The sequence below is a fragment of the Ochotona princeps genome, chromosome 6, assembly GCF_030435755.1.
Source record: "Ochotona princeps isolate mOchPri1 chromosome 6, mOchPri1.hap1, whole genome shotgun sequence".
NCBI classification, from domain to species: Eukaryota; Metazoa; Chordata; class Mammalia; order Lagomorpha; family Ochotonidae; genus Ochotona; species Ochotona princeps.
In genome coordinates, this window is record NC_080837.1 from 48,257,643 (window position 1) to 48,270,541 (window position 12,899).

At 43.6% G+C, this 12,899-nt stretch overlaps 1 protein-coding gene across 5 annotated transcripts in view; it reads right to left on the minus strand.

Moving 5' to 3' along the window:
- The window catches only part of STXBP6 (syntaxin binding protein 6), a 300,347-nt gene that overhangs the window by 63,831 nt on the left and 223,617 nt on the right, over positions 1 to 12,899 (minus strand). For 4 of the 5 annotated variants that reach the window (XM_058666280.1, XM_058666278.1, XM_058666276.1 and 1 more), the window contains exons 5-6: positions 8,491 to 8,648; positions 1,173 to 2,363 (exon numbers count right to left, since the gene is read on the minus strand). In XM_058666280.1, coding sequence (XP_058522263.1) covers positions 2,340 to 2,363; positions 8,491 to 8,648 — 182 coding nt within the window. In that variant the 3' untranslated portion in view covers positions 1,173 to 2,339. Of the gene's footprint in view, positions 1 to 1,172; positions 2,364 to 8,490; positions 8,649 to 12,899 lie in introns of those variants that run through there. The other variant, XM_058666277.1, reaches the window with a different exon arrangement.

Genomic DNA, 12,899 nt, shown 5'->3' on the forward strand with positions numbered 1-12,899 from the left:
GGTGTGAGTCATTTTTGCTGCTTCCTCCTGGTTTTGTTTTATCAGCACTTCCATAGGAGGATAGTAAGAAAATCCACATAGTTTATTCTGGGGCTCTCTGTATATCCCAATGGGGCACACAAGGGGCAGGATTCCTGCTTTTTCCCCTGGGCTGGTGGGAAGTCAAGGTCATGACCAGGGCCTGGAAACAAATCAATAAGAGGAAGCTAATAAAGACTCAGATGGACTTTCTTCTAATCACAGCTATTTCCAGTCTGACTTAGCCTGAAAGGAAAGGAACAGTGAGGCAAGAGCATGTGGTGTGGACTCTCACAGTTTGCCTAGGAAGTGAGGATCTGAGATCTCACAGTCCACTAAGGACCTCAACCACTGCTGCCTTAAAAGCAGTGTCCCCAAATCACCGTTAGATATCTGGCCACCGATTTTATTGCAGCTTGGTTGATGTAGGTGGTTTTAGGTTTATTCTTTCACTTATGTATACTATCTAGCTCTAAAAGCAACACTTACACTGGGAAGATGAGACTCACTCTCTCCTGCACGCCCCCTCTCCCCCATCTCTCCTGTGTTTTCCAAAAAGAGGTTGGGAAACATAACTCATTTGGAGTAATACCTGGATCTCTTGTTAGAACTTACAAATGTTTCTAGCAGTACTCAGCAAATGGCATGTTTCCTGTTTCATTAGATTTTTAGGGCATAGTATGAAATACTATGGTAAACCTATGTAGTTTACTATATAAATGTTTATCGAGAGTTTTCTTGAATTGGATTATCTAAGATTCAGAAACTAGACTACGGCAAATCCCAACTCCATTTTGACACATGCCAAGTTTTTTTTTTCTTTTTTGCTAATAAACTTTATCACCCTGGGAATGCTTTATCAGAAGAATTTAAACTATTTAAATCAGCATTAATCACCCCAAAGTCATCTTACACTGCTATGTAAGAGACCACAATACACAAAGGCTCAATTGGTCAAGGGATCTAAAGGGGCAGAAAGGGGTTGTGGAGTTTTGGGCAGCCTAAAAATAGATGCACGGCTCACAGAGCATTGGTGCTCACACCCTTGGTTCGTAAAGACAAAACCTCAACTGCTTTATGTTGAGCATTTAAATCCCCTAGAAAACAATCTTACATATGCAGCATTATCTTAAGTCATACAAGATCAGGAGGTGCGTGACCAACTCTGCAGAGTAAGGGCTTTGTGACCACACTGATTTATGTCAGACTAGGCAAGTTGAAACTGCCACAAAATGCAATTTCTCAAGAAAGCCACATATTATATTATGTTAAATAAATAAACCACAGTAACATCAACAGCTCTCCAAACTAGATACCAAGAAACGAACACCCCTTTCCCAAGGGCATTATGTGGGTGCCTAAAATAGGCAGGACTTTGTGAAGACAAAAAGATATTTTAAACATAGCATCTTTTCACATTATCTACACAGACTTTTACCTAGGCAAATCAGTTTTTGATAAAAATCCAAGCCACTATAATTTGTGACAGTAACAGATGATAGAAACATCCATGAATACACAGAAGTTGTTGAGCAGGCTTTTCCTTAGGTCACTGCTTTCAAATTTTTACCCTTCATATGGTAATTCCAAATAATCAGCCCAGAAATAACTAGCAGAAGTATTTAAGGTGCAGCTCAGAAAGTAGATTTCTGTGATTCTGATTTCCTTTTTTTTTTTTTGGAATGCTGGTGATGGTTCATGCAGAACATTGCTAAGCGATGAGCGAAATCTAAGACTATTGTCTTCCCTGATAAATTCAAATGTTTTTCATAATACAGAATCATGTCTTCAGATACAGAATTTTAGCTTTATGCTTCAAATTATGACAAGCTAAAGAGTGAGCAGACACTGTAACTGCTTAATTTTTCTTTCCACCTAGGAACAATAATATCTGATGTCACCACATGTAAATGTCCTCCTGTTTCTTTTAGCAGGGAAAACAAAATACATGTTGCCAGGTTAGACACAGCTCAGTTTATCATTTGGTCCACATTTTTTTTTATCCAAACTACAAAAAATTATTTTTTAAAAAAGAAAAATACATTCAAGCACACACTCACACACACACACACACACACACACACACAGAAAAACAACTGACAAGAAGCTGATGCTACTTAGTGTTTCCTAGCTAGATCACTGGAGAAATGCAAACACATGACACCTTTCCTTTCATCTTAATGTCAGAAAAGGAAAAACAAGACACTCTCAATGTCCATGTACTGGAAAGAAAGAAGCAGGTGGAGGTCCAGAATTCTTGTAAGAACTGCTGAACAATCTCTTCCATTTCTCTTTAGAGGGTCACCAGGACAGGCAGGTCCTCAACATTTGTGCTTCATAGCGAGCTAAGGAAAGAAAGGGAGAGAGAAATGAGACCTCATTAGCCGGGGACTCTAACTGTGAGGCTGCCTGCCCGTAGGGACAATGAGCAGCAGCACCTGGACTCTGCTCTCAATGGCAGAACATCATCACTATCCCAGTGGCACCGCCACATGGGCACCATTCTCACACATAGTTCATTAAGCACTGTATTTTCTTACTCTTTCTCATGATATTTTTGCTGTTGCCTTTGAGCAGGTGGGCAGAGTTCTCTACAAAGTATGCTTCAGTGGAAACTGAAGAAACAAATGAAAAAAAATCAATGCAACACTCCTGAAATATTAGGTATTGTCTGATGCCTCATGATATATTAAAAGTTTACAGTTTGTAGAGAGATAGACAATATGCAGTAAAGTACTCAATATTCAGCTAGGGCAGTCAACCAATTTAAATGCTTGACAATTAAGCTGTACTACAGATGTGGGTTGATTAATGGACCATATCCAGACTTTGATGCTGCTGTTTCTTTCACTGGTGTTTGAGGAGTATGGTCTATTAAAATGTTAGGTCTTTATAAATGGGAGTAGTTGATACCATTGGATCACCCAACAATTTCCCAAGCCTAGCTGAATCCCTAGGATGCGGTGAAGAAATGGCATGCAGCTACAGAATCTAAACTTACACCTGCCTTTGCTTTCATTTGCCAGGACTCTTCCACAGAACCCATATGTTGATGTGAACTGGAAGGCAGAGTGGAGGCTGAACTGTGGCAGCAGTGACCAGGGGTAGCGTTCAGCAGTTCAGAGTTCCCTCAAACCTTGAACAAGTGATTCTCTGCAGGCAGTGCTTTGCAGAACGTCCTGTCACCTGTGTCGTGACTAAATTCTCTGGTCTTTTAACAACTAGTAAAGTGATGTAATTCAGGGCAACCATCCTGAAAGATGGCAATACCCATTTCTCCAGTAAAAACTATGGCAACTGGAGCCTCCTCCTCTTCCTCTTCTTGATGTGTTCAACAAAGAAATCATAACCCTGGCTGGGGTGGCCATGTCATGGAGTACACCCGAATCGACATTCATGCAAGTGCTGGAGAGGTGATGTGTGGCCTTAGCCCTTACATTGCTGTGTTAATCCCTACCTTGGAGTTCCTGGCTGACAGAGCTCCTGCAACCCTGTATAGTGGTGCCAGGGAAGACCTCCATGGAGCTCCTACCACACAGTCAACACCAGCGCCCCTCAACTGCCAACTTCACAGTGTTTGTGAAGCTCTGAGTATGCCCAGCCCATTAGGTCGAGTGTGAGTGCTGTGGAGTTGTGTCAGAAGGGTGGAGCTGGATAAGAACTCCTGACCTCAGGACATACTTGGTGACAATGGCAGAACTGTCCCACTCCCTGGGTGCACCAAGCCTTTTAACTGTGCATCTTTCACTTCTTCATCTCTCTGTACTTTTCACACATTATTCAGCAACACAGGCCATCAAATTAACACAGTGCTGTTAAGAGCCATGCATAATGAATTCTGATTGTAAATATTTGATCAGTGCTGTTGTCTTGATAGTCACTGAGCTGTCAACTTCCAAGTTAACAGTCTTCCGCTCATTCCCACACACAGCATAGTGAGTGAGCTGCTGCCCTGACCGCATCCTGGTTCCTGGTTCCTGGTTCCTGAACTTGTGGAATGGAGCCGAGGGATGCCCCTGGGCTTGATCAGCTAAGGTTTGTAGAAATCCAACTGAATTGGACATTTTGTTATTTGAGGGATTGCTAGGGTCCACATGTTTATACCCCTTCAGAATTTGTGTATTGGAATTTAATGCCATTGCTTTCGCCTCTGCCTTGTGTGTTGGTTTTAGGATGCCAGACTTTCGGGGAGAGATTGTTACGAGGCTGTGGAGAAATCCTGAACCCCTTTCCCCATGGGAGGGCACAGAAAGAACATGCCATCTACACATCTACTGATGAGCCTTCACCAGACACAGGAGCTGCTAGCTCCTTGAACTTGGCCTTCTCAGTCCCCAAAGCTATAAGAAATACCCTTCTGCTATTTAAAATCTACCTGGCTGATGGTATTTCATTCTGGTAGCCTGAACAGATGGTGTTAGTTTTTTTTTTTTTCAGAAAGTGGCATTATTTTGCTGTTTTTTTTTTTTTTATTATTATTCCATGGAAGTAGGAGTTTTAGGATTTGGGGGCAGAATGGGAGAGCAATAAATAGCACTGGATTAAATGAGTTCGGGATACCTGTGGGTAAATTTGTTGCATGACCTTAAGCTGTAATGCCTGTATCTCAGCCTCCTCCTGCATATAAAAAGTCTCCAACTCCAGCTGCTTGAGAATTCAGAGTTTCTCTAAGAGTTGAAAATTTCCTTTTGACATGTGCTGTTTTACAGTCTCATGGAAAGCTTTCCACCCAAAACTCTGTAATCTTGTCCACCAGATCATTGCTGGTGTCAAGGAGCCCCTTGAAGAGGTTTAAGCTCTGGAGGTCCCTTCCGGCCTACAGACTCAAAGGGAGAGGGCAGCATAGCGACGGAGAGAAATGCCTCCCATCCTGACTACCCCCACAAAGATAGGCTTGTGCAAGACAGGGCCAATCGATGTTCTTTGCTGCAAGAAATGTCATCTGAGGATGCCTGTGTGTGGGTAATACGCTTGCCTGCTGACTCACTGCCTGTGGCACAGCCCAGCCAATGTGCTGTAAACACTGCGATACTGTGCCTTCTGAGGCAGGGGAAAGTGAGCAGGCCCATGTCTGGGACTGAGTTGGGCTGGGCCTGTGCCAAGCCCATAGCTCAGGAAGGAAGTGCACTTCCTCGAGCCAGGCTAACCAGAGCTGGGGGATGAGGGATCATTTGCCATCTGCTCTGTAGGGGAGAAGCTCCCACTTCTTTGACAGCAGGGTTGGGTTAAGGTGATCTTATCACTCTTGTCCTTGGGCTGTTGCAGGAGCTCTGGAAAAATCAGAAGCCCCTGATCCTTTTCTGTTGTCACCTAGAAGGCTGTACTGTGGTTTCCAGTTGACTCTATTATTCCTGGAATTACCATTCTTAGCTCAGAGCTCTCCCATGTGCATTGTGCCTTTGCTTGTAAACACTGCCCACTCTTTATGAGTCAACAGAACCATGCTTGTCCAGCGGTGGAGGCTGGGGGGCATCTCAGCTCCCACCTCACCAGCAGGCCCAGCTGGGGCTTGGTTGGTGAGATGACCTCTTCATAGTCAGCCGACATCAGCGAATATGAATCGGCAGATGTAGGTGCCCGGAAAACAGCTTCACCATATCTCAAGAGGTCAATCTGCTCAGGAGGCATGTTGCCAATGCTGGTGATTCATAAGCAGTTTTAGAAAACTGCAAGTCTGGCTGGGACTTTGTTTCACACACTTCTGGCAGTCCCTTCCACTCCCATAGAATACCCACAAAGAGTATGTGTATGGTAGGCTCAATCAAATACAAATCACTCCAGCCTAACTCCTCTCTATTGCCTGGCATGAGTTTCCTATCAGTCAAGGCCAGTGGTCCCTTGTGTCTGCTGACCTTACCAATTTCTCCTTTGATGGGTCCTGTTTCAGGGCTGTCTTGTGTTGAGATGGTATCAACATTTAGCGGGTCACTCCACAAATCTTCATCTCTCTCCTTTCCTATCCCTGAGTAGAGGATCCTCAGTCACCAAGATCAATTCTCTAACTCTCCTCCCACTCCCACTAAGTGACTTATTAAGGCAGGCTCAGCAGCAACTACTTTTATGGAACTAAGGATAAATAACAGCAATTTACATTTAGGTGTGCTACATATTGTGCTAATAGGGTGGACTCATTTAATTCTTTCCACACCTCTGGACATAGACATTAACTGGCTCTAGTTTTCCAGAAGAGGAAACTGAGGCTTGGAGGAATTAAATATGGCCAACATCATGGTGTTGCTGATTGATGGATCTGGATTCAAACATGAGAATATTAACTACTATGCCATCTTGCCTTCCCAAACACCCAGCACACTCAGCTACATGTCAGGGAAACTGGGTAACAAGGGCTAAGAATCTGGGCCATCTGGTTAGGTGATGCGCTCCAGTGTTTGTCCAAACTCTTCTGAAAGGGAGGCCCACATGGATGACATCCAGCTATTGTCTACTCTACCTTAGAAAAAGTGATTTCACAGCCTTGCTTGGGAACTGAATTCATGGTTTAATCATTAACCTAAACTGTTTTAAACAAATTTTATCAGTGTACTATTGATTGCTTGCTTCCGTGTGGGAAGACAAGCAAGATAATAGTCTGCATGCTCTCTCTCAGCAGCCCAGCTGGCAGTCACACAATGCCACTCCCTTCAGCCTTCTCTTGCTTTAAGTGTTTCCCCAGATGTCCACTGTCCACTGTGCATTGAAGGCACCTGAGTTGCCATTGTTACAAGCCAAACTGGAATTCTGGCATTTCCATCTCACTGTTGTCTCTGAATCACAAAGGCTGGAGAAAGCAGGAAGAGGCGAGGGCGCCTTGAATCTGAGTTCATTCTCCAGCTGCAGCCATCTGAGACTCGCTGCCAGTAGGGCTGCCTGTGTGCATGTGTGTGCATGTGCGCACGCGCGTGCTTTCCACTGATCTGGCTAGCTCTTTTCCAAGGAATTCCAAATGGGCTCCACAGATGTCAGAGTAGCAAGAGCCTTTTGTGACAGAGAATAATGACAGAACTAGCCAAGTTTGTATAGTATTGGTGCTGTGGCATGTGGGTTAAGCTATGCTCCCCGTGATGCTGGCATCCAATCCCAATGTGGGCAGTCATTCATGTCCTGGCTGTTCCACTTCCAATCCAGCTCCCTGCTGATCTCAGAAAGATGACCCAAGTGTTTGGGCTCCTGCTGCCCATGTGGGACACCCAGATGAAGCTCTAAGCTCTAAGCTCCTGGCTCCTGGCTTTGGCCTGGCCAATCACTGGCTATTGTGGCCATCTGGGTGTAAACCAGCAGATGGAAGATCTCTGTCTCCCTCTATAACCCCGCCTTTCAAAATAAATAAATCTTAAAACCGAAAAAGCAAAAATAAAAGAAAATTCTTTGCAAAGGGGTGGGGTGGAGGCAGGAAGCTTGTGTTTGGTGTCAAGGCCCCCCAGTTGGACCTGAACATGAACCCTTTGCAAGGCCATTTCAGCTCTGCTGGGGAGGTTTTTGACACTACTTTTTAGGTTGTCCCTTCTTGATTCACCAGAAGCAGAGTTTTGTGTTGAAGTAAATACATTTTTCCCCTATGGATCACCTGGAAATCCTATCTGAAGGGCTCATCATGAGTTGGACATGTCAACACGCAAGTCATCAGCAGAAGCTGTTTCTGGAAACTTATCAAGTTTGAGTCATTGGCCAGATAAGAATGGTCCTTTAATCCGCAGGACAAGGACAACTGTGATTCCTCCTTATCACCCGATCCACACAGCCTCTCTTTCCTCTGGCTTGTGGCAGCCACAGATAGTGTTTGTCAATATACATTTTCCTTCCCATACTTCTCTTTCCAAGAGTGGGAAGGCCCAAGGTGCTTGCAGTCCAGTGGGGAACATGCTTCTCCCAATTCAGGGGCAGAAAATGGGCAAGCCTGCTGGCTGTTCTACAAATGGATTGGCCATGCTTAGGGTTCCAAAGTTGGGGCCCTGAAACGATTTCTCTAGGAGGGGACATGGGCCTGAGGTGTGTTCTGTCCCAACAGGCATGCTTGCTTTGCATCTGGTGAGGAGTTAACACCACAGGATGGGAAAGAAGCCAGATGGAACTTTGAGCATGAATAGTTGGGAGTCTTCCAAATATTCTTTCAAGCACTGGTCCAGGGAGGAAGACAGTTCTGGGGCCTGTTCTCTTCTTGACTACCACATCCTGAGCCCTGAGTCTCTCGGCAGGAACTAAAGATGGTCTGCATTTTCCATAGTTCCAAGGTGAGCAGGGAAGAGATGGGGATGAGCACGTGAGAAATACACAATCCAAGAAACCAGGCAAGAAAGGAAAAGGGACTTCCTAAGACTCTGGTACTTAGTAAGGAGCAGATGGAGACTGCTTGAAGGTGAGGGAAAAAATTTGAAGCTGTTATCTCCCACCACAAGCAACATACAACATGGAGTTTTCCTGGCACCACAGCACCCCAGATGTGCAGTTGGGAGCCCTGCCCCTCTGTTGCCTCACCTTGTGTGCTGTCTCCGCAAATTGCTGGGCACTGTTCTTCAAGTCTTCTGTCTTCTCCTCCGCTCGGCCTAGCCGTTCTCCACGCTCATTCAATGCCTGGCTGGCCTTCTGCACTGCACTAGTCACGCTATCAGCAGCTGAATGCAGGATGCTGTTTCCTGGGAGGACAGCACAGAGTGTCAGAAGCCATAGGGATGAGTCTCTGCCAGGTGAGAGCATCTACTGAGGATGGGACAGGTCACTCTCAAGAAGTGCCACTGGGGTCTAAGAAACAAAGTAACTGATTCACTTGTGGGATCAACACTTACTCACCATAAGTTCTGGGCAAATTCTAGATGCTTTTCCCCACTGGCATGCCAGTCATTTCTATTTGGAAATCATTCTATATGGGCCAGTATTCAAGATACAGGGTGCATCGTGATTTAGGATTTGGCTTGCCAAGACAAAAGGGAATCCTGATAAGGCCAATGAAACATATGTGGGCTTTAATGTTGATTTCCTCTGGACTTGTGGTTTAGGTGAATGGCCATAGGTAAACTGTATTCACAGGATGTCACTAGACTACTTTACTTTCAACTCTTCCATTCCATTTTACTCATTCATCTACCCCTGCCTTTTTTTTTTTTAAGCAAGAAAGCAATACTTGCAAGTGTCTGGTTCCATGTAAGAAGCTGTGAGACAGTCTCAAAATTCATAGAATGCATGTGGATTCCCATCCTTGAATTACTACCATAGCACTTTTGGCTGGGCCTCCTGATCTCTAGTGTGTGAATCATGGAACCTTAGCACTGCACTAGCATTGTACTTAAACAGCGGGTAGAGGACAGTTTTAACAATCAGTGCTCAAAGAAATCCAGCATTCCTGAATTCATAAGCCATGGTCTGAGAAAACTGAAACCATCACCTCTCCAAGGGTCATGCATTCTTGACAGCCTCTTTGCTGGGGCTGGGCAATAACAGTCCAGTTGCATGTGCATAACCCAGGGAGAACCAGTGAATTGCAAGACGCCAAAGAAAATTTATAGTTGCGTTTTGTTAACACTGAGTGGAAGATATTTAATGGTATTTTATTTAATAGCTTTATGTCTTTAAACAAGTTTATTGTGTCATTTGGATTTGTACCTGAGATGGATGCAACCAGCCAGTCAGCTTTTAATAGAAATGTAATTTCCAATGGTCTCAGCTGCAAAAGGTTTGTAATTTATCCACTATGAGAACAGTCTGTGGTTTGTGGAAAAGAAATTTCATGCAAAGTAAAAGGCTGGCACATAATAAGCACTTAGTAAATTGTTTTTTTGTATTTCTTTCTTAGGGGCGGATTTCAAGGTCTTCAAGTATGCATAAGGGAAGGAGAAAGGGAGTAACTTAGTGTTGGGTGGATTAAATGCTACACAATCAAAATAAATCAACACCAATGACTGAGTCAGAGGAAATGGCACTGTGGAGATCTGGTTGAATTCAAGTGTTGGAATGGAAGGTCCAGATGCTCAGAAACAAGGTTAGGATAAGAAGCACATGCTGTTTGATTGTTCAAAAAAGTTCTACTGAGAAGACTGTGACTACTAGAGTTTAAGAAGCTTAAATAAGATCCTATAGAGTGGAAAGTGACAGGGCTAGTTACTGGGACCTAGTTTTCTCGTGACTTTTGCTTACTTGGCATCACCTTCTTTGCAGATATGGTATGGGATCGGAGAAGCAATCACTATGACGGAACTGTGGGCTGACTCACATACAGATCAGTTTTGACAAGCTATTTTTACAAGGTCATGCCTGACTGTTTCTGTCCTTACAGCATTCCTTCAGATAAATTAAGAGTTACTGCTCCCGCCCCATTGCAGGTCAAGTACCTTCACGAAGGAATAGGTGGATGGGTTGGGATGGGATGGGGATAGGAAGATGGAGAAGGGACAGGGAGGGCACAAGGACATCTCCCCTTTGTCTCACCTTCCTTCCACACACCCCCAGTTTCAACCTCATAAGACTGGGAAAAGACAAGTCAGAGAATCTGCAACTTCATGGGTAACAATAGCTACATTAAATCATAAGGAATTCAAAATCAGCTACCATAAAATTAAGAGGATATATAAACCAATACCTGTCTTTTCCCATTAGCATTAACTTGAATCATCTAAAAGTCCTATACTTCTGTGTTTTTGGAATAAACCATACTTATAAGTCATGCTGTTTTCTTGTCATGACTTTCTTGATACTAATCTTGCACATGAATCAGGAACCACCACGTCCAATTTTATGTAATACTGTTGAACCAGTAATTGCCATGACTTAAAGAGGTCCAAATACTGTATTCACTATTCGAAGATGACATTGCTGACTGCTATCAACAGGAATTTCACCTTCAGAAATGTTCAAGCATGAGAATGAACCTAAATAATCTCGTTTTTTCAGTTGCAATGACTTATTCCCATTTCAATTCTACCCACATTTCCGGCCCAGTAAAATTCCATTACCTTCCCCAAGTTTCAGGTCAGTTTCACTCTCTCCTTTTTTTCACTTTCATAAGTACTGTCTGTATCCTTTGTGATCCACTATCAAGTATAATCATGGGCAATTGTTCTCTGACCTCACTTTTTCTTTTTTTAACCTGTTGAGGCAATTACTTCTCAGCTGGATTACAAATTCCTTGAATGCACCATTTTACTGTGTTGACTTTCCCCTAAACGTTTAGTTTTTGTTTTGTTTTATTTTGACATAGATTTTGTCCTTCTGTACTTTTTTTTTTAAAAGATTAATTTATTTTTATTGGAAGGTGGATATACAGAGAGGAGGAGAGACAGAGAGGAAGATCTTCCATCCGATGGTTCACTCCCTAAGCAGCCGCAACGGCTGGAGCAGAGCCAATCCAAAGCCAGCAGCCAGGATCTCTTCTGGGTCTCCCACACAGGTGCAGGGTTCTAAAGCTTTGGGCTGTTCTTGACTACTTTCCCAGGCCACAGGCAGGGAGCTGGATGAGAAGTGGAGCTACCGGGATTAGAACTGGTGCCCATATGGGATCCCGGCGTGCAAGGCGAGGACTTCAACCACTACACTATTGTGCCGGGTCCCTCCTGTACCTCTCTGTGGGAACCTTTTGCTCCTGTTAAATTTTAGGGTTCTGCTCTTTGTCCTCTTCACTTCTGCATTCTGTGAACTCTCTTTGGGGACAATCTTATCCAGAAGGTGGGTTCAATGACCAAATCATTTTTTGTAAGATTCTGCTTCTGGAGCTAAAACCTTGCTTTGCATGTGTTGGAATCCCTTGTAGGTGCTGGTTCACGTCCCAGCTGCTCCACCTCTCATCCAGTTCCCTGCTTGTGGCCTGTGAAAGCAGTTGAGAATGATCCAAAGCCTTGGGACCCTATAACCCATTTGGGAGATCCAGAAGAAGCTCTTCTTGGCTCCTGACTGGATTGGCTCAGCTCCAACTGCTTCGGCCACATGGGGAGTAAACCAGTGGATGGAAGATCTTTTTTCTCTGTTTCTCCTTCTCTCTGTAAATCTGACTTTGCAATAAAAATAAATAAATCTTATTTAAAAAAAGCATATGTTTAAATCTGTGTTACCTTTGCCTTCACATGTGATTTCTCTTTGGGGTTCCATTCTCAGTGAATAATTTCAACATTTGCCTAGATACTTAATCTAGCCAGACTTTTGGGAATCTAGTCTCAATTTCTCCCTCACTTTTGCCCCATACAAGTAAAGATTACCGCCCACCTTTGTTCAGTCCTCTGTAATCTCCCCTAGCCACTGTTTTGATTGTCTTGCTCATATACATAATTTTTATATCAATTCCAATAATTACTAGAAATGAATCTACTGGTTCAAAGGGATTATTACTTTTGGGGTTTTGGTGTTCACTGAAAATTACTTTCCTGAAAGGTCCATTCTACATCCAAAACTGCTCATGAAGTGTATGCCATGTGTCAGCCAATGTTATTTAACACAATGACAGAGTGATTTCAAGGGAATGAATCAATGTATCTGATCTGCAATTTCTTCTTTCAAATGTGGGCAATACCATCCATCTCACATGGTTGTGGTGGATATGAAGATACCTCAAGCATCTACATATGTACAACGGAAGTCCGTTCATGTATTTCCCTTAACACCACACTTACTCTGTAGGGAACTTTGGAAAGATGACATGGTCCCACCTAGTTCCACTGTAAGTTTCTCTCTCCTTTCTCTTATTGTGACATTAGGTATTTTAGGGCTCACAGAAAACACTTTATGGAGATGTCTATGTATCCCACTGTGTATCCTACTGAGCATGCTGCTCAGAGAGGGAGTTGAACATGTATTCATTAAGTCAAGACCTGTTTTGTAAATGGGATGCCTAACTCACAAGTTGGGGCCCATGATATTGTGCTGAGGTAAATCTGGAAATAAAGCATTCTCCTGAGGCAGACAGA